The sequence below is a fragment of the Poecilia reticulata genome, chromosome 1, assembly GCF_904066995.2.
Source record: "Poecilia reticulata chromosome 1, P_reticulata-male-v2, whole genome shotgun sequence".
NCBI lineage: Eukaryota > Metazoa > Chordata > Actinopteri > Cyprinodontiformes > Poeciliidae > Poecilia > Poecilia reticulata.
In genome coordinates, this window is record NC_088830.1 from 26220500 (window position 1) to 26242943 (window position 22444).

The 22444-nt window shown below is 36.9% G+C and overlaps 1 protein-coding gene across 7 annotated transcripts in view; it reads left to right on the top strand.

Moving 5' to 3' along the window:
- The window catches only part of ttbk1a (tau tubulin kinase 1a), a 61589-nt gene that overhangs the window by 12443 nt on the left and 26702 nt on the right, over positions 1-22444 (top strand). For 3 of the 7 annotated variants that reach the window (XM_008417427.3, XM_008417420.3, XM_008417423.3), the window contains 10 exons: positions 3374-3532; positions 4871-5018; positions 8630-8703; positions 9010-9150; positions 11032-11136; positions 17678-17743; positions 18680-18772; positions 19528-19653; positions 19738-19892; positions 20678-20891. In XM_008417427.3, the coding sequence (XP_008415649.2) occupies positions 3425-3532; positions 4871-5018; positions 8630-8703; positions 9010-9150; positions 11032-11136; positions 17678-17743; positions 18680-18772; positions 19528-19653; positions 19738-19892; positions 20678-20891 (1230 nt within the window). In that variant the 5' untranslated portion in view covers positions 3374-3424. Of the gene's footprint in view, positions 1-1484; positions 2734-2850; positions 2875-3373; positions 3533-4870; positions 5019-7005; positions 7113-8629; positions 8704-9009; positions 9151-11031; positions 11137-13800; positions 13905-15495; positions 15566-17677; positions 17744-18679; positions 18773-19527; positions 19654-19737; positions 19893-20677; positions 20892-22444 lie in introns of those variants that run through there. The other 4 variants (XM_081610255.1, XM_081610251.1, XM_008417438.2 and 1 more) reach the window with 4 other exon arrangements.

A 22444-nucleotide genomic window follows, 5' to 3' on the forward strand; every position in this document is an offset into this window, starting at 1 on the left:
TGGTTCTTTAGATTGGCTATATAAACTCTTTCAGACGTATGGTTTCTGATTTTCTACTGTTTTTGTGTTGTATGTCTCGGCCTATCACAATAACAAATGGTGCAGGATAATAAATTGTCCCTGAAGTCATTATGATAATAATATTGTTGTTTTGAAGCCCTTTTCAAGTAATAATAATGCAAGAATATATTTTGAAAGATCAATAAACTTTAAATTTTAATGAACATTTAGCACTGGAACTGGAAGACCACTGGCCCTAAATATATTTACTTATCTAAAAGGGCAGTTCAATATATTTGGGAAATATTGATTTGAATGTGTGCTTGCTTCTAGATTTACTCTACTGTCATGAAGAACCTGGTTAGCCAACATTAGCTGTTACATTTCCCTCTGAATTCAGAGCTTGAAATGGCGACACCAATCTGTTGTAAGCTGGAAAATCAGTGGTATTCGGTTGGTCTCAGTGGCTAACTAGGATTAGCAGCACAAGCTAATAAAAATAAAAAAATTTAAATATCTGTGTGTTTCTAACAAAAGTTATACCAGACTAGTGTCCCGTTTCTACTGAGCAATGCGGTTCGGTGAGGGTCAATACGTTATTTTATGGTGTTAAGGAGGCTTTTTAAACTACTAATTGGACTCTCACTGAGCAGGCGGTGCTATGTCATGCTAGTGTGACCACAAACATGGCGCACTAGTTTGCCTTTACTTGTCGAAAGCAGTGACGTTTTTCTGTCAGTCAATGAACTCTTGTGTGTTGCATGCAGCTCTATTCTAATCACTCAATCAATCACGTTGCTGAAAGGCAGCAACAAGGCAGTTCAAAGGGCTTTACATAATAAAAACACAAAAATACAAAGTTAACAACTGAAGCATTACATTTTGCCAAATTCCATCGTTACACATCAAAAATGTTGGCAGTAGTTCATTTGAAGTACAATGGTAGTTCACCGTATCATTGTACCAACTGAAGGAGACCCAGGAATGGTGCATTATGGGTCGGTTATGTACTGCTTTTACAGTGAAAACAGATAAAATAGCGTGCTGAGCTGCACCAAACAATGTACTGCTCAGAAAAAACTAGGAATTTAGTGAGATAAAATCTGTCCGAAGCATAAATTAACTGCTCATTACTTGAGCCATCGGTGTGTTTGTGTGTGGCAGCCATATTGGATTTTAAAATCGCGGTTGATGAGCATCGTCTGTCATCCCATGAGGCATGAGTTTATATAAGATTCAGTAAAAGCAAAGCACTGTCAGAAATTTAGAATGAAAAATTGAGCTGCTAAAGTAATCCAACATAATGGTTATTAGTGATATTAATTTAATTATAACGTTTATTGATGGATGTTTTGATTTTCTTCTACAGATTTAATCTAAAATATAGAATAAACGTTTACATAAGCAGTAACTTTTAAGTTCTTATATCTATAAATTAACCAAGATATAGGATATTATATGGATTTATTAGTTGGGCTATGTTGGGCTAATCTTAAATGTTATTACCGGAACAAGGGTAACTGGTGCTTCTGATTTTTAAATCAAGCTAACTAGCAATATGCAATATATTTAAAGACAATCAAACTTTCTTGCTACACTTTAACTTACGGCAAAATTTTCTGGCAACCAAAGTTGCCGGGATTTTACCATAAATTAAGAGACATTTACTTATTTCTTTTTTGTTTTACAGTGTACAGAGGATTAAGTGTAAAAGCTTCATTTCAACCAGTTGTTTAGAAGTGTGCTACAATGGGTAGGGGAGGGGTATTTTTTCACTTTTTTAGGCTTCATAAATCTAGAGAAAACTCCTGTAAATTTTTCTGGCATCATGTTAAAAGAACTTTGAACCGTTGGATTAAAACCATGACTTTTTCACGTTTCTTTTTGGAATACCAAATATAAATAAAGATGCAGAGGTCTTCATTTTTTTACTGTATGGTGAAATAATTTCTTTGTGATGGATCCTGATCATTTCCTCACCTTGGTAGTTTTGGCAATGAGCTTAAAATGCCAGATGAAACAATAACCATCAGGAAACTGGAGAGCTTATTCCTTGGACTGTTTAGCTGCAGCTTAAACACGTTTTAACCACCTGTAATGGAGTTTGAATCCCCTCAGAGCCTTTTGGGTTCATGTCCCTGCGCCATGCTTGTGGTGGTTGTTGGTTTGTTCTGGTTTTCGATGTTTCGCTTCAGTTCAAGGCCAAAAGGGTCCAGCTGCTTCCTTTGCAGAAATGATATTTGCTTCAATTACTGCAAATACCATCACACTCCCTCCCTTCACCACAACGCCAACTGCAACCCTCCTACCAGCCTGTAGCCTGAACCAGCTCAAGAATGGCTTCTCATAGCAGTCAGCCATATCTAATGCTTGTTGTTTTACTGGATTGCAATTGGCCCTTTGCACGTGACGTCACGCTCGCCAGAACTCCGCCCACTCCGCCATGACGGACGTCAAAACAGCCAATGCGCTCCTTTAAAGCTAGTCGGAAACAGACATCTGTAATCTAATGTCGATTCTGTTTAGTTGATTTCACCTTTAAAATGGGCGCTGCGTGGTCCGCTCCACAACAGACAAGGATACAAACCAAACTTGTCATTTTACTTTTAATGAGGAAAGATACAGCATGGACGTATAGCGACCATCAATCATAATGACTGCCAGCCCTCGGTGTAATCGCAGATTAGCAGAAAAAACGCCTTATAAGAAGATTAACGTTCATGAACTTTATAAGTAAGTATAATTAGAAACATATTAAATATCACATTATAGATATTTCGACGTCGAACGTACGGTGGGGCATGATGATGCAGCATTGTAACCATGGAGACAGTGTCGCGCCGTCATACAGCCTAGCACGTATGGCTGTAACTGGTTAGCATCTCGTCTTTTGTACGTTTTTAATTTCGCTGCGCTGTAAGGGGAAACGCTGTTTATGACATAGTGATATAAATCATGTAGTGTGGATTCAGGTAAAGTCGGTAATTTGATCAACACGTCAGGGGGGAGGAAGTATGGGTCGGTTTCCAAGCTAGCTATTTCCAACTTTTGTTAAACACCGCCGTCTAAGAGCCCCAACCAGGTGTGTTACATTCACAGACAGATTAGTTCGACTCGAACAAGAAGAAGCCACGAATAAACTGGCAAAAAAAACTTGGGAAAACATTTTCCAGTTGCTCTGTTCAGTACTCCCGTCCCTCACTTCCGACGTCCATCATGGCGCCTCGAATGATTTAGTGACGTAGTTGCAAAGGGTCAATAATTCTCGTAGGAGAAAGCTGCAGGTTAATCTCCTAGTTTAAGGTGGTAAAGTATTCTGTCTTGCATTTCCTGTCCACCCTTCTTTTTTTCACCTCCTGCCCTGTCCTCGCAGATAAATGGCTCTTTTAAGCTTGGAGCTGCTCGAGTTCTGGCTAGCTGGCAGATGCAGTGCCTAGTCCCCGGCCTCCAGGACAACGGCAACATGAACGGGACGTCCGAGCAGGCCGACATCCTGCCGCCAAACTGTATGGTCAAGGACCGATGGAAAGTGGTGAGCAAGAACATCTACCTTCCTCTCTGTTCACTTTAAACAATTCGATTATAAACATATTTGGGTAGTAACTAGTTACATTTACTCAGTTACATCTAGTTGAGTAACTTTTTGGAAAGATTTACTGAGTAGCATACAGTGTAGTATTTTTATTTTTTATTTTTACTTCAGTAATTTTACTCAGTGGCGCAGTTGGTGGAGCTGATGCCTTGCAGCAAGAAGGTTCTGGGTTCGATTCCCGGCCCCGGTCTTTCTGCATGGAGTTTGCATGTTCTCCCTGTGCATGCGTGGGTTTTCTCCGGGTACTCCGGTTTCCTCCCACAGTCCAAAAACATGACTGTCAGGTTAATTGGCCTCTCCAAATTGTCCCTAGGTGTGAGTGTGTGTGTGCATGGTTGTGTGTCTCTGTGTTGCTCTGCGACAGACTGGCGACCTGTCCAGGGTGACCCCGCCTCTCGCCCGGAACGTTAGCTGGAGACGGGCACCAGCAACCCTCCCGACCCCACTGAGGGACAAGGGTGTAAAGAAAATGGATGGATGGATAATTTTACTTAGTTCATTAAAATTTCTGGAACTTAACTGGATGAAGAACAAGCTTATTTTCACCTAAAATTCACCAGACACAGACCTGCAGGTTTTATTAAAGTTTCATAAGTTTTATTTTGAAAGAAACTAATCTGAGAAACAAAATTCCTTTGCCTGATTTTGCTATTTTGTAATTATGTTACTTAAATTAATTATTTTTAATTTGGTACCTTAAATACCAAAATTTCCACATAACTTTATATTTTTGTCCGCCTCATTATGTAATTTTTAAATATTAAATGATTCAGTACTTGAGTAGACTTTCTACCAAATGCTTTTTTACTATTACTTTAATAATTTCTTGGACACCTACTTTTTACTTGATTAAAAATAAGTTAAAGTAGTGCTACTGTTTCTTATGCACAATCTCTAAATAACTTTTTTTTTCACTAATATAACTTTTTTTCTCAGAATTTTACAAAGTTTTCTATTTGAAATAGCATCTTTATTCTGCCAATATTATGACTATATTTTTGTTATTAAACAAAAACTATTATTAATAATCTGTGATTATTTTAATTGTTGCAGAAAGGATGATTAAAATAAAAGACACTTCTTGAAAATATTTTTATTATAAAATTTTTCCCTTAAAAAGAAAACCAAGCAAAAAAAAAAAACAAACAAAAAACTTAAGATTTTATTTTTAATCCATGTCGCCCAGACTTAGTTCTGCCTGATAATATTTGTGTCATGTTTTTGTTATGGTAGAGAATGTGGATCTAATTGTCTCCGTCTTGGGTCACTGTGTGGCAGCTGAAGAAGATTGGCGGGGGCGGGTTTGGGGAGATCTACGAGGCCTTGGACCTGCTGACACGGGAGAATGTGGCGTTAAAGGTGGAGTCGGCCCAGCAGCCCAAACAGGTGCTGAAGATGGAGGTGGCAGTTCTCAAGAAGCTGCAGGGTGAGAGCTGACGCATTTTTAACACATATCATTTGTTTTCCGTCAAATGAAACACCTACTGTAAATACTTGAAGCTAGAGACATTTTTATTTTAAAAATCTATATATATTTTTTTACTTTTACTGGTATTTATGTATGCTTTTTAACACAGAATATTCTCTCTAAATTTCAAAGTAGCAACTTTAATCATGCCAAGGAACAAGAGAAATAACTTGATATATATGATATGATATATCTAGTTACTATGTTTCCATTAGTGGAGCTAATTTTTTACTTATCGCTTTAGCTACCTTTGAAAATGTTTAGCGCCCTTAGCTTTCCATAAATTAATTTTTCAAAATAAATTTTAAAGTGCTAATTTACTTAGCAGTTTTGTAAACTTTCAACTGAGTTGAAGTTTATTTGGTAATTCTAGTCAAATGTTTATGTTTATGCTCTTATTTTGAAGTGCTTGAAGACTGTTTACGTAGCAGTTCCATTTCCCTTTACAGGGAACTTTATTCCCTGTAACTTTATTCTACACTTTATTTAACTTTATCCTACACAAAATTATCTGTTTCCTACTGTACTGTCAGGACATGGTGATAGTTTTAACAAACATGTAAAAAGCATACTTTTATAAAAGATACCTACTGCAGCTTTAAATAGATTTTTTTTATTTGTGTGATATAATATTTGATCTTAAGTGTTGAGTTTCCATCAGCCTTAAGCAGAAAATCATCATAGTAAGCAGAAGTAAGGGCTGTGTGTAATTCATCTATATAGTGTGTTGTTTTCTTTACTATTCAAATTTATTGAACATGACTATACCTTTTTGTATTTAATCCTTGTCTATATAGTAATGGCAACGAACACTGTCAGCAGGTTAAAAAGAACCATGTAAATGGAGAGTAGAAGTGGAACAAGAACTAATCCCTGAGGCACACCTCAACTCATCTGATCTATTTAGGATTTATATGAGTGTGCAAAACAACCTTTGGGTCTAGAAGACGAAAGGTGGCGCAGAAATCTAAAAAAAAAATTCATATTTAGCTCTCAGTTAAAGAATACTTTATGTAATTTGATTTCTGTTCTAACTTACACATATTTTTCTTTTTTAAAAATCTTTTTTGATGTAGCGTGATTTGTAAAACCATGGAAAGCCAAATTATGCAGCTCTTCCACATACTGAATTATAATAGCTGAGAAAACAGTGTTGCGTAACAGTGTTATATCACCTAAGTGTTGATTGTGTCACATGTTAGGGCAATATGTGGTTGGCTGGGTTAGTGATGACTGGAGCAGCCTCCACTTTGTCACAGAGGCACATTAAGCTGCTGGACTGATCGGCTCGTCATGGTCCATCGGTCTCTCTCTCCCTTCGCCATCCCCAGCAGGTCGCAGCGAATATTCTCACTCTCACTTTGTGTGAATTATTTAACATCAAATGAATAAACCACATTTTCTTTTCTCTCTGAAAGTGCATCGTCAATGTTAATGCTGCCTGTAAAGTAATTAGAATTCATTTAGCACATTTTAGTTTTTTGTTTTTTTTTTTGTATCAGGATAAAATCCCATTGAGATAAAATAAAACAACTGTTTTCCAAGGGAATCCTGGCCAAGACGCAGCAACAAAACATACAAAGTAACACAGTTAATATGTGTGAAAACATGACAGAAAACGAACAGAGGATATCTAATTTTATCTAAATTCTTTGATTAGCCAGAATCTATTTTGGTTGTCCTGCATGGAGAGTTTGGTTTATGCAGACAAATTAACTGCAAAATTGGAGCTATATACAACACTCTTGTACTTACCTTAGTTTATTGGAATCTATAAAAGCATCCATAGGCAACCATAATTAAATACATTATGATTAATTTACAAGAAACATGCAGTTGACGTCTTAAAAAAATGTGGAAGACACAACTTGCCACATCTCGACATCTTGATTCGGACTGAGGGAAGCATTAAGCTGTAGTTACAGCAGCTCTCCACCAGTGGGCGTACAGAACTGTGAGCACTCCTGACTCAGCGAGGCAACGGCTGTTCAGCGGCGCTAACGGCTGATCCGCGGAGGCGCTCACTGTCGCTCTTGTCTGTGTTGTTAACAGGTAACTTATATTATCTCAAATGTGTAGGAGATGTGAGCTAACGTGAAAAATAACCTGATATTTGAGGAAAAGTTATGAATGATCTCTTGTTAGAGCCCGATTATATGTATTTACGAAGCTAGCCAACGCGATTCAGCGCAGTAACGGCTGATCAGCAGAGGCGCTCACTGTCGATACTGTTTGTGTTAACATTTGTCAACAACAACAAAAACCCCTGCGAAATCCCACTGATTAATTATTAAGTGTGTAACCGTAGGATGGTAGTTATTTGAAACACTTGCCTTCTAAGAGATCAACAGTTTCACCATCTTTTCTGTTATGATTCAGGTGGGTTTCCTAAGCAGTTTCCTTTCTTCTGAGGGTCACAGGTTGAATGATTAAAAAACCCAAACTGAACCTGAGTGAAAATGTTTGGATTATGATTTTAAAAAAAAAAAGCTCTCACAACCTAAATAAGCTTAATCATTTCTGATTAGAAATCCAGAACTGTTTTGATGGAGTGGCTTTTCTGTAACTTTCTAAGGGACATTTTTCTAAATATTAGTGAGTATACAGAAAGTATTCACATCACTTCACCTTTTCCACATTTTGTTATAATATGTTTTTATCCCAAACTGTATTAAATTAATCCCTTTCTTCTCTACATTCTACACAAAAATACACCATTACAGCAACGTAGTAAAAAGTGTTTTTAGTGTTTTGCTAGACGTTTCCATGGTTTAAATGGAGTCCACTTGTGATAAATTGAGTGTATTGCACTGCAAAACACAAAATCTTAAGGATTTTTGATGACTTTCTAGTGCAAATATCTTAACACACTTGAAATAAGAAAACTAACGTATAAGTAACTTTTCAGCAACATTTGGAAGCTTGTTTTAAGTAAATAATTATTTAATACTGTTGAAAAAGTTCTAATTTCATTGGCTGACTATTTCATTTATATCAAGGGAAAATGTCTTGTTATAAGTGACATGGCCACTAATTCTTCATCAATATTTAAGAATTATTTACTGAAAACAAGGTTCTAAGTCTTGCAGAAAAGCTACTTGGTGAGATTTTGTGTTTTCGCAGTGAATGCAGGTGAAAAAGTAATTATTTAACTGCATGATTAAAAGCTAAAAATTCATGTAGCATTTAAAATCTCAAAGTAAACCAGTATGTTGTCTGTTTTGGCTCTCGTTCCAATCAAACTTGAGGAAAGCCGATGTCTTTCTTGCTGTCTAATGCACGACTACATCCACTAATGATCCTCAGTGAGAGTCTCTGTCTGAGGAGTTAATCGTGCTGCATGCTGGTGACACTGAAATTTTTTTTAGAAGAGTGACTCAGCTCTAATATGCAAATAGAAATTATGAACTCTGCCTCCTTTGCATTTAAGCTTGTGATGAATACAAAGTGTGGAAGTTATTAAATAAAAATACAGAGTGTCTTGGATATTATAATTGTATCTATTTGTTCCTGTTATTGTATGCTAGCAAAGCAAACGTCAAATAATGTTCTCTCTCTCTTTTTTTTAGGTAAAAACCACGTCTGTAAATTTATTGGTTGTGGAAGAAATGACAAGTTTAACTACGTGGTGATGCAGCTTCAGGTGAGTCACAGCGTGGGCGACTTTAACCAGGAGGATGGCAATATCTGTATTATTTCATTTACTGTACTTCTATGTCAAAGAATTAGTAGCAAAATGTATTTATGATTTGATATCTAACAATAAAGCTTAGAATGTCTTCTAGAAATACTTTAAATTTAACCCTATTGTGGATGGATTGTTGTTGTTTTTTAACTAGAGACGCACTGATCATAATTTCCATTCCAATTTCCAATATTTTATAATGACCAGCGCTATGAGTCTCGTGCTGATGAGGAAGTCTGATTTCCTCTTTTTGTGTCGTTCCAGGGCCGTAACCTGGCTGACTTGCGGAGGAGTCAGCCCAGAGGAACCTTCACCATGAGCACCACCCTGCGACTCGGCAAGCAAATCCTGGAGTCCATTGAAGCCATCCACTCAGTGGGATTCCTTCACCGCGACATCAAACCGGTAAGCAGATTTTACAGAGGTGAGATCACCACATCTGACGTGCGGCAAACTGCCTTGGATCTGAGTAATCCGTATAGCTTTCTTATTTTAAAAAGACAGAAACAACAGGCCAGCTGTCGTGGTTTGAAATACAAAATGAGGGAGATGAAGGTCAAGTTTTGTATGTCATGAGGGATGGATCATTAATTATTATCGGTTTAAAGCTACAGCATGTAACTTTTAATAAAAAGGAAGCATTTTCACATGTTTGTAAAACTACAGGTTCACCGATTTATCGGCCAGGCGATTTATCTGTGCCGATTTCCTTATTTTTGGGAGATCAGTTGATGTCACTTACATGTGAAGCCAATCTTATTTAACTCAGCAAAAGTCTAAAAACTAGCCACTGTCCTCTTCTGCTCTGCATCGAGAGGTTTGACTGGCAGACCAGCCCATCAGGTCGTGTCTCTGTGTTTCTTCTGAACAACAGTCGCCCCACTGTTACCAACTCAGCGACTTTCTTGCTATATTTAGCAACATTTCAGACAAACAAATTTGCTATCAACCAAAATCGGAATCAGGTTTTTCAAATGATTGATAATCGGCGATCGGCCAGAAAACTGCATTCAGTGCACCGCAAGTAAAAACTGTCACCATATTGTGACAGTTTGTTATGAAAAAGATTATCTGTGAAAAGATTGATCTCCTTCACTCTAACCCTTTTCCACAGATTTTCACATAGTGATAGTTTCAACAAATATGTAAAAAATATATTTAATAAAAGTTACATAACGCAGCTTTCATGTATGTCTTTCTTTTACACAAAGAAAGACTACACTGCTTTCATTTAAATAAAATAAAGCAGTAATTAGGTATTTGTGTAGCTTTAATAAAACCTTTTTTTGGATAGTTTTGTTTTAAATCTTCAGCACATTTGCCAGTTTCCAAATGAAGTTGAACTCCTCTCAACTTCAAATATCTGCTGCGCTATAAACCACCAAACAAAGGCAGAACAGAGGAAGCAGAGGGGAATTTTTAAGAGGATTTGAGAACCTTTGTGCTGATTCAATTTGCATATTAACAATGAGAGCTGGAGCAAAAGATGGAGGACAGTGCTGATTAGGCTGGTAGGATTAGGAATGCCAGATTAAGGAATGCAGAAAAAAATCCCCGGAGGGGTTTCATCAGACTGCATTCAGTTTGGATCAATCGGTCCTAAACCATTCATTTTTGGGCTGCATTTAGTGGCAGAAAGTTTGGAAATGATAATTTTCAACGTAAAACGGAATAAATCTACTGATTAAATCAAATTATAGTGAAGCAGGAAGGTATTCATTGAGGTGATTCTTGTAAAAACTCTAACGTTTTATTTGGATCAAGTAGGAACAAAAGAGTGGAGATAACCACTGGAGAAATGTATAAAAATACGGCAACACCTTTGTAACAATAATGAACACAGACAAATGAACTGATTATGGCAAGATTTATAGAACATAAATAAACAAGTGCATCAGCAAAACACAAAAAAGCCAAAAACCAACATATCATGAAATAGATCATAAGTCGTGTTTAATGAAATTGAAGATTTAATTGAGTTTTCATATAAAATATTTTCATTACAGAATAAAACATGTTAAGAATTGTCCTAAAGCTGTGAAAGACTACACTGAGAAAAGTAACATTTTATTTTTTTAAGAATCAATGCCAAAAGTCTCTCTAAACTTAAAGAAAAATGTCATGTTTTTAAAAAATATTTCTAGATATAAAAGAGAAACTGAAATTTTGTCAGTGTCATAACAAAATCACAATCTCATTTAAAAGTGACATATTTACCTCTGATTTTGCAGTCATGTTGAGATGTTAAAACTACATGAGATGAATTTGTTCTCTTGTCTTTTCCAGTCAAACTTTGCGATGGGCCGGCTCCCCTCCACTTACAGGAAGTGCTACATGCTGGACTTTGGTCTGGCGCGTCAATACACCAACACCTCTGGAGAAGTTCGACCGGTAAGGAACCGTGATAATCTATCTCTCTCTTTTTCCCTGGATAGCAATAGCTTCATCGGAAGGATCTGGAAGCACTTTTACAGTAACCTCAAGCTCTTTTTCTTGTTTTATTTTCAGAAATTTTAGCAAACAATATAGTTTTTGTTTTATTTTTTATGTTTTTCCTAACGAGGTCGAATTCATTAAATTGTACAATCAAAAATGTGACAGTTTGTTATGAGACAGAGAATCTGTAAAAAATCGAGTTCCTCCACCTTCTCCATGAGCTACTACTGCTGTCTGTCTCCAGCCAGGAGGAGGGTCTTAGTGCTGTCAATCATCCTCATGTACACGCAGCTAAATGCTCTAATGGTGGAAAAACAAAAAAAAACATTATCATTGTGATTGACAGCACTAAGACCCGCCTCCTGGCTCTGATTGGTTGTTCCTAGTTAGCACTGGAAGCACTGGAAGAACGTAGAAGCTTGATTTTTTCCACAGGTTGTCTGTCTCATACCAAACTGTCATGACATATTGGAAATTTCAACAAATATGTAAAAGAAAAACTTATTTTTAAGTTGTATACTGCAGCTTCATGTCTAGTGCTTCACTAAAAGTGTAAAAATATTTTTTCATTGGGTACAAATATACAACTGCAATGAGCTTTATCAACAAGATAAGTGTGCAGATTGTTGAATTTATGATCCAGATGATAATGAATGTCTTTTAATGATAAAGACGGGGTTGTAAACGCACAAAGCAGCAGAATATCTCACCTTTTAGGGTCTGAAATGTATATTTTCCTTTCATACATGCCATTATTTTAGGTGTATTGTGTTTAAGCCTAAATTTCAAAGAAAATGTAGCATTGAAATATCAGTATTTTAAAAGAAAAAATCATGAATTGTAATTAAATGTTAGTTATAGACAATAAATCAAACTGTAAAAAAAAATGCAATAATGCGAGAGTTTCAACAAAAAAGAAAAAAAATCTTTTTAAATCTTTTTAAAGTTGCACACTGCAACTTTAAGAAGTGTACTATAACATGAGGATGTTCATATCAAAATATGTTGTTGGTTTGGAGGAAAAGGACATTACTCCTTCCAGGTCCATGTAGTGATGTAGTGTTAAATTCACCAGAAACACCAGAAGCATTGGCACATCACACCGACTGAATCCCCCATTCATAGAAAACACACCTGACTAAAGCGTCTCTAGTGCTTCACTCTGAGTAAAAGTATTGCAAACCTTTAACCGGCTCATGCATGGAAAGCTCCAGTGCAGCTGACCCACATTGCCTGCTGAACATCAGCAGTCTTGTCTGCAACAAACTGTCTCCTACATTGTAGAATAGCAGCGTTTAGCATTTAATATACTTAATTTGTCATCATGGAAAACATCTGTGAAACCCACACATCGTACAACTTTCAGGTCAGGATGGCGTTTGGGTGAAATAAAACATCAACTATTTTCACAAATAGCACAAAGAACAAGTGAAAAATCAAGTTTTTTTTTAATCCTATGATCAGCGTAGATTAATCTGATCCAAGTTTTGAGAACCATGTTTTTTGATGACTTAGACAAATGGGTTCACATTATTTTAGTTTTATTTCTTATTTAGTGGAAACACTGCATTTGCGAAATTACGCTTTTTTTACATTAGCTGAATATCAGCAAAGTTTTGCGCACATTAGTAATGGCAACACAGCTAATGATTAGGTCCTAATCATGCAGTTAATTTGTTATTTTCTTCATTGTGTATGAATATACAACTGCAATGAGCTTTATAAACGAGAAATGTGTGCAGATTGTTGGATTTATGGCAGATGTACTTCTGATCTAGATGATAATATCTTTTAATGATGAAGACGAGGTTGTATATGCACAAAGCAGCAGAATATTAAAGTTTTAGGGTCTGAAATGTATATTTTTCTTTCATGCATGTTGTTTTAGATTTAATATGTTTGCTAAGACCAAATTTCTAAGAAAATGTAACAGAAACAGAAAGAATCAGAAATTCTAATCTAAATTTTAATTTTAGACAATAAATCACAAATCCACATTACCTTTTAGTTGTCCATTGGCTTTCTAATGCTTTAATGATGAGTTCAATTATTAATCATTTAATGATATTTTAAAGGAACAGTCCCCTTCCCTGTGTGTAAAGTGGGTGTGTTTGCTGCAGTGCAGCATCTCATCACATTACTGTCTCGTCCGTCCTGCCTGACATCCTGTGTGTCAGTGAATCTCTGGGATCAATACCAAGTCTCAGGGATTTTCAGACTGTTTACTGAAAAGAAAAGGGAAAAAAACAAGAAAATGAACTGGATGTTTGAATGTCTAAATGTTTTCACTGGTTTTGAGGAAGAGATGGAGTCAGTAGTTTGTCTCTGATCTGCAGTGAGTCTCTTTCCACTTCACCTCTCGTTTATTTTCTTTCTATCAGACTGAACTGCGAGTTATTTTTAGATCAGTTAGTACGTGAGGTGCATCCATCTACTGTTCCCTCTCCTCTGCTGCTCTCCTCCTCTTTCATTTCATTTTCTCCCATCTTTATCCTCTTTTATTTTTTTTCCTCCAGTCGCCACCCCTCCTTTCCCTCACATCCTTCCCTCGTCGTTTCTTCCCATCGCTCGTCCTGCAGTGTTGTGTTGCGTCTGTTGCAGCAGTGAGATGAATATTTGATGCCTTGGCGTGCGTCACTGGGCGAGACTCTGAATGCTGGTCTCTCCTGCTTCCCTCCCTCCACCCGTCCTGTATTCCCCGGTCATCATCTTCCTACAGCTGAGTCAGTTCTTTCTATCTCTCCTTCTTGTTTCTACCCATCCATCTCTCCTCTTCCTGTTTCTCTCCCATTTTTGTTCTTCTTCCATCCATCAAGCTCGGTCAGAGGCACCTAACTGATGGAAACAGCACTTCCCTCGGCAAAATCTAAAACATCTGCTGACATTTTCTTCTTTACTGAAGGGGCTGAAATGATTAATCAAATTAATCGTAATGGACTAATCGTCAACTAGTTATTGATTAATCGTTAATTGACGTACGCAGACTAAAAAGGGCCGTTTGCTGAAAGAACAGCATATTCAGAGCAAACATTTAGCCAAAACAATATACAGCTCTGTAAAAATCAAGAGAACACTTAAAATGATCAGTTTCTCTGATTTTACTCTTTATAGGTTTATGTTTGAGTAAAATGAACTTTGTTCTTTCATTCAATGAACTACTGACAACATGTGTCTGAAATTCCAAGCAGAAATGTTGTATTTGTTTGCAGAAAATGTGAAATGGTCAAAATAATAAAAAATATTCAGTGCTTTCAGACCTCAAATAATGCAAAGAAAACAAATTTATATTAATTTAGAAACAACAACACTAATGTTTTAACTCAGGAAGAGTTCAGAAACCAGTGTTTGGTGGAATAACCAGGAGATTTTTAACGTGGTTCAGTGCAGAGCTGTATTTACTTTTTGCATTTAACATAAGAAAGAAATTGTCTGTGAATATGTTGAGCCCAAAATGCATCCAGTGGAATAATTTTTGCTTGACCTTGTTCAAATTCTGTAAAGATAATCTTCTTTTAGGCACAATTTTCTATCCAATTATTAGTCAGTTAATCCAAAAATCAATCCACAGATCAGCTCTACATTGTTTTTATGTTAAGTCCAGCAGAAAGAGCTGAACGTCTCACATTATAGAAATTATTTTTTGCTGCAGATGCATCCTTTGCTACAAATGATCAAGTATACGTAAAAAATGCTACTTCATTGCATTTTACGCAAGAACATTTTTATTTCAAAAGGAACTTAATTATCTGTTGCAACTTTTAATGTATTTCTAATGCAGTGTAAGAAAGGCATAAGTGGTTACAATTCTTATCCAAGTAATCATTGGAATAATCTATGGATTACAAAAATAATTGTTAGTTGCAGCCAAACCTTTTTGTAGGAAAACAGCACCATCTAAAGCAGGAACTCTGAAGTCAGTCATTTAAAACACTGTGATCAGGATCCATTATACTTGGAATAATCCATAATCTATGATGAATTTCCAATTTCTAACTTGAGGAATACTGGTTTTCACATGTAAAATGTCAGCATTTTGTATGAATATTCACCACAGTAATGCAGTAAATTGTTGGTTGAGTAATCAGTTTGCATTTGTTCACAGGTTTCCATATAAAGAGTCAATTCAGAAAGTTTCATGTTATGTGAGCGGTCAGATGCTCAGACTTTGTTGATCACCAGTCATCAAGTTTTTGTTTGTTGTATTTTTTTTAAGCTGTTATTTATGTTCTGTGACTTTTCTGTTGCTTTGTACGTGTGGACTGTGTTTCATTTTGGTTATTTTATGTTTCAGCGTTACTTTTGTTTTTCTTACAGTTCCTTTGGACTTATGATTTTGACGTGCATGCCTCCCGTTTCTCCGTCACCTCCATGAATCCCCAGGGATGTGAGTGGTTTCTATAGCTACCGAGGGGTCGCAGCACCATACCAGCAATCCAAGAAATTAAAACTTGAATATGAAAAGAAAAATTATTTTTGCTTTCAATTGTTTAACATAAATTATTTATTCTGGAGGTAAAATCAGTTGTAATCGGTCATAGGTGGCTTTCTTCACACATCTACCACTTGTCCAACCTAAGATATGAGATTACCTTTCAATTAGAGGCTAAACCAAAAAAAATCCACTTTAGTGATATCTGATTATTTTCTTTGATGAGAAAATTTAACAACACAGATGGTTAGAATACACAGCTGTAAAAAGGTGTTTAATTTCTTCAGATTTCTTAGGTTTTCCCTGTGTCGACACACTTAAAAGCTGCAGATCAATAAACTAGCTTTAATATCTAGCACAAAGATTTGTGCTGGTTTGCACTGCAAAAATGTTTGTGCCGTTCTCATTTTAAAGATATTAATAAATGTTTCCAGAGATAATTTATTAGCCTCCCCACCTTCTTCAAATCAGTCAAAATTGGTGCCGATGAACTCTACAACGTCTGTGCAGCAAAAACATTTAGCCACATTCAATGTGACTAAATTAAAAACAATTCCCCAAAGAAAGTGGCCAAGATTTCTAAGCAGCGATGTGAAATCCAGCTGCAGTTTCCAATAAGCTTAGGCAGCAATTATGTTATATTTACTGAGGTTATCTTAGCTAAAATAAAACGTTGAAGCATGATACAAATAAAAAAAATCTGTAGGGGAGCAAGTACTTTTTCTTGACACTGTTTGTTCAAGCATATTTTATTTGGATGGTGAAGAGTTGCTGCAGGAGACGTGCTCTCTCGGAGTCAAATAAAAGGAAAACTGGAGGGGAAGCTATCTGTTACTCCGGCCCATTTAAGCACACACTTAAGCTTTTTGTGCGGCTTTGCATTTGGAAGTGATGCAGACGTAGATCCAGAGCTCGCCTGCAGAGCTTATATGAAAACCTTGTTAGCTTGTGTCCCTTGAGCACTGGAGTATAATTTTCTGCTTATGAATTTAACTTCATGGTCAGTTTCTAAAACTGGAGGTTGTGTAGTTTCAGTTTGACCTTTTAACCTCCTTTTTGTGACATGTTTTTTTGTTTGGTTTGGTTTGAACGTTATCTGTTTGCATCTGGAACATAAATCCGAACCAGGATAGGACACTTTCATTTTATCTCATTATTGTGAGAGATTTTCTACTTTGTATTGAGTGTCTTTAGTGATGCACACTGGGCCTTTTATTTCATCTAAACTCTCTAAAAAATACGGTAACAAAGCAAGTTGATTCCAGTTTGAGCAAATAATTTAAAATCAAAATATAGAGCCTAAAACCACTAGTGACTTTATATTTCACTTCCAAGGATTCCAACTACTTTATAATGTTTTATAAGGTAAAACATTATTAAAAAAAGTGATCTTAAGTCTTTCTTTATGCCTCTCAAAGTGACACTTTGCTTTTTAATCCACTTTCTATCTACTGCTCTGAATTGACGTGTAAATTCCAATTTTAGTCAAGTCAGTCTCTGTAAAGTAAAAACAGCAGGACTTATCAAGGTCTTTTTTACAGCCGTCCTCGTGGTAATTATCATTAATAATTTAACATAATAAACAGTTTCTGAAAAAAGTTTTTTAAAAGGAAGGAATTATTACACAGGACATTTTAAACCATTTTCACCTCATTTAATTAGAGCAGCTAGCATCTCCATGGAGAATTTAAGTCTTTAAGGACTAATTGGCTGAATCTCAAAATAAAATATCCTCAAGCTTGTCAGTCTTCAGTTTTCCTTGCTGATGTTTATTGTAACTCAGTCTTGTCTTCCAGTTTGTCTGAAACCAATAAAACCAGAGTGCCATGCAGTTTGCGTTCACTGTCGATGTTCAGTGCTAAAGTAATAAATCTTTCCATTTCAGTTCAACCACAACAAGCACAGAGTATCTCTGAGGAGGAATAGCATTTATTTTAGATGAGTTTTGTTTTAAACTTCTGTTTGGCGTATGTAGGGGGAAAAAAAGGAAATGATGGGTTGGTGAGTTGTGATGTGAACATTTGCTGATCCTGAATGCTGACTCACTTTGTTTCATTATGTGTTCAGCCGAGGACTGTGGCAGGTTTCAGAGGAACGGTCCGCTATGCCTCAGTAAACGCCCACAAGAACAAGGTCAGTCCTGCGTGCTTCCTCATCCGACTTTGGAGTTTTAGCATTTGAATTAAAGGGGGAATTGTTATGTAAAACCAACTTTTTTTAGAGCTCTACATCATGTTATAATGTTATTCCCTCGTCAAAACCATACCTTAAGTGTTGCTTTGATTCTTTCATGCGCGTTTGAAGAATCCTTTAATCACCATGGCAACCATTCAGCTGTGAAAAACGCCTGGTTGGACCCAGCCCCGCCTTTGAGACGCAGCTCCTCCTCAGAGCGTCCGCCTCACAGAGCAGCCCTTTCCCACTCAGACTCTTCAGACTAGCCAGCAGCAGTCAGCAAACACCTGGTGGAACTGCACCTCTGCTGAGCTCATTTTACAAGTTACACTAGTAAAAATGTTAAGTTAATAGAGGAGCCATGTTGTAAAGAAGTTCTGAAGGCGCAGTTCCAGCAAGCGCAGGAGTTTCAAAAGAGACAGAAGCCCAATTTAAAGGTGTTAAGTTATGAAGTAAAATTTCTTTGAAGTCATATTTCATATATGCAGCATTTTTATAACAGCTGAAAGTAACTGTCCATTTAACCCTCCCACGGTCTTAAGAGATGGTGTCATTTTTACTCTGCGTGCAGTCTGGCAGAGTTGCACTGACCATGTGTGCGCTTGTACAAGTTTGTTTGTTTTTTGGGGTTTTTTTTGAGTGATTTTGGAAACTGATGGTCTGATGGGACAAACCCCTGTCAATCCCCTGCTGTTCGACCATGGCATCATTTGCTGCACTCCTCCTGAGCTGCGCTCCTTACACCACGGGAGGGTTAAATAAATGAATAATCTGCTGAATGAGAACAGCATTTCTTTTGACAATAATCTCAACATGATCTTAAAGTTTTTTTAACTATCCCAACAGGAACACATGCAGTTCTTTTCTGAGTAATGCCTCTTGGTGTCTCTTCAGGAAATGGGTCGCCATGACGACCTGTGGTCCCTGTTTTACATGCTGGTGGAGTTCGCTGTTGGACAGCTGCCGTGGCGGAAAATCAAAGACAAGGTCAGAGGGTTTTTTATGGACAGGATGACAACTTATCCATTCACACAACAACTTTTAGAAGAAATAACAAAAATGAGTAGTTTGATTTAGTAGTCTCTTTTTAGCGTCGTCGTATGGCATCACATTCCTACCAAAAACCTTGAGCAACTTATTAAGTAATCACAACAACAGCGCATTTATTGACTTAATGAGCGCATGTAATCTTTAAATATTAAATGATTGGTGTTTTAATCAGTTACTCAGTACTTGAGTTGACTTTTTACTAAATACTTTCTTACGCTTTCTTGAGTAATTTTTTGTCAGCCACGTTTTACTTGAGTAAAATATTTGGGTGCTTTACCCACCTCTACCTGGTTAAGACAGAAGATCAGTGAGCAATAATAACCAACTACAGAAAATAAAACTTAAAACTTGTTACCACATTCCCAAGAATGATCCTTGCAGAACATTATCCTGCTGTCAAATTGTTAATATAAAACCATCAAATCAGAGAAACATTTGTAATTAACTTTGCCTTTGAACTAATTGATTCAGTTGTGATCTATGAAATTCACCAAAATGTCAAAAATCAGATAAGACACCAGTTTTATTTAAAAAACAACAACCCACAAATTGTTAATTCATAAAGGAGCGAGGAATATTAACAAAACAGCTAATTTGGATGTCCATCATGCAGTTTTATCATGGAATTAAACAACACAGAGATAATCTACATTGTAATTAAGATTGAGGCTGATGTTTTATTTTCTGTTCAGGAACAAGTCGGTCAGATTAAAGAGCGTTACGACCACCGGATGCTGCTCAAACACATGCCTTCAGAATTCAATATCTTCCTGGATCATGTCCAGGCCTTGGACTACTACACCAAACCAGACTACCAGGTACTGCAGAAGCAGCCATGACTGCACTTTTGGGAGCACAACCAGCACTGGAACACAGCTTCATGTTTATTTATTATCTTCTAGCTGTTGATGTCAGTGTTTGAGAACAGCATGAAGGAGCGAATCATAACCGAGAACGAACCGTTCGACTGGGAAAAGGGAGGAAGTGATGCAACGCTGTCAACCAGTGCCTCCACTCAGCCACAGCACAATACCCGACCCACTGCAGCCATAGTGGGGTAAGAAAGATCTGTCTGTCTTTCTTTCAGGCTACCTAGCTAGCTGGTTAGCTAACTTTCCAAAATTACTTTTAATAACACAAATTAAGTCCAGTATATTCCTGCTTATAATTTTTGAATGTGAATCAAATCTTCAAAAACGTAAATCCTTGGATGATTCTGCATCAGATAAATTATCCATCCTCCTAACATTTTAGTTTACTTGCAAAAACATTTTAAAACATGAAATATCTTCTTAAGAAAGCAATTGAGGTTTTCAAAACAGCTCATTTTCCAGACACCACAAAATATTAACTTATAACCAAGAAACGTATGGATTTTCTTTTGGGCTGTTTTTGGAAGCAGTAGAAACCCAAACAGAAAGCATAAAAACAAGCAAAATGGGAATTTTGCACTTTAATTCAAAGGCTGCGTAGATCAGTGCAGAATGAACACTAGAGGGCGCTGTCCAGAGCAATGCAAAAATAATGTCAGGAAATAAGAAACATCTGAACCCATAACAACTTTTCTTGTGAGTAATTTCTTGTATTTATGTTCATCACCGTTAAATCTTTCTTCATATTCTGGTTTTATTGAATATCAAAACTTTACTGGAAATCACACCAACCTATATGCAGCCTTTGCTAGGAAGTTACTAAGAAATGTTTGGGATCCTTTATAAAACTGTTGGAAGTTTCAGTTTAACCTGAATATTTTGCAGAATGCATTTTCTTTGTAAAAGAAGCATTTCTTTTAGTTTCTTAGATATTTTTTGTGATGTAGCCTGGGTCTGTTTCTTGCTCCAGAGCCATTGTGACGCCGGTTCCTGGAGATCCGCAGAGAGAAAACACAGAGGACGGTCTGCGGGATGAACATTTCAGCGATCAGGAGAACGCGCCTCCTCCGCCGCCGAGCCGGCCTCCGGCAGAGACGGCCACGCAGCAGAACGTTGGGGAGCCGGGAGAGGCCTGGGAGGACACAGACTTCAACCGCAACAGACTCAGGATCAGCCTTAACAAGGTCTGAATCTACAGCCTGGTTTTTGTTCAACACTTTTTATTAAAAAAAAACAAAAAACTATCACAAAACAGAGCCAGTGTAGTTGTAGAAGCTGAAGTGTGAAGCGCTTATAGACAGAAAAATAATGATATCAAATAAATAAATGAGTTAAATAAGTAGATGGTAGATATTAGTATTTCCAGTAAAGTGCAAGTCATATATATATATATATATCGGTGACGTGCGGTGAGGTTAATTTCTTTACGACTTATATAGACACCATGCATGTTATTGGACATATGGAAATTTCACGCAGACATACAACACTGGGGGTCAAAAAGACTGATCTTAATAGTTTTACATGTCATCCATAGCCGTGTTAACTCAGTGAAACTTTGAAATGTAGGTATTAATTTTGTGCTATGATCCACAGCAAAGGGAAAGAGCGAGAAAGCACTTTCTCGCTCTGTACCGCCAAGCTACACGCAGACTCGTTGCCATAGCAACTGACAACAATGCCACTTAATGTTTTAGGATTTAACACCAAAAAACATTCAAGAATTTTGCACACAGAACGGAACATTCAGTCTGTTGTTGTAGTAGTACGTTTTAGGCTTAATGTTTTATTAATAAATAATTGCTGTGGTAGATTAGCTACCGCTTCTACTTTACTGAATTATTTAGACATGCAAACTGTAGCCCACAAAACGCACATTTCAATAACTAAACAAAAACATCTTATTGCTGTCTTACCTTATCAATGAAATCCATGTACCCGTAATTCTGCACAAAAATACCCGTTCATTAAAAGCCAAGTCTATCCTCGGCATGTCTTTTCTACTCCATTTGAGAATCATCAAACTGTCTCAAAGCAGTTTTGAGATAGAGGTGTTGCTCTTTAGTTATCATCTCCTGCTTCAACTGAAAATTCACTTTAGAAAACTGTTTACGTGTAGAAATGTAGTCTTTCATGTTGATGTCAGAAGAGAGGAGAAAACAAATATATCGCTGTACTTTACTTATTTACTGTGTGGCTAGCTCCATGGTTAGCTCACTGTGTCTTACTCTGCAGTTGTGCAGTCACAATATCTGAGATCATGAGCGCCCCCAGTGGTAAGGCAAGAGAACTGCCTGCCTCACCTCAAGTCTGTTCTCTGCCGTTTCTGATCGCTCCTCCGCACACAGAACATGATACACACACAGTTAGTAACAAAAAACACTGTACATTATGTACATAAGCTAAATTATGGAAAATCAGTCCATATATTAAATGTTTTTTAGCCATTTTATTGTCGGCGTACAGACAGGATGAACATGCTGTCATATAATGGCAGTCAGTGCCGTTAGCGAGAGGTTGCGCAATCTCAACTGAGGCTCAGCTTGTTGCTGCCTCACCGGCTTCGCTTCTGAGCATTTGAATGGAAAAATGCGACAATACAGCAATTTTGAAGAAAAAATAATCAGAATTGGTTAAGCTAAGTAAAAAATAGATACTTTATAGTACTAACCACAGGGTGAAAATAGCAATATAAATGATTTTATTATTATATATTATTTTCCATGATGACAGGTGA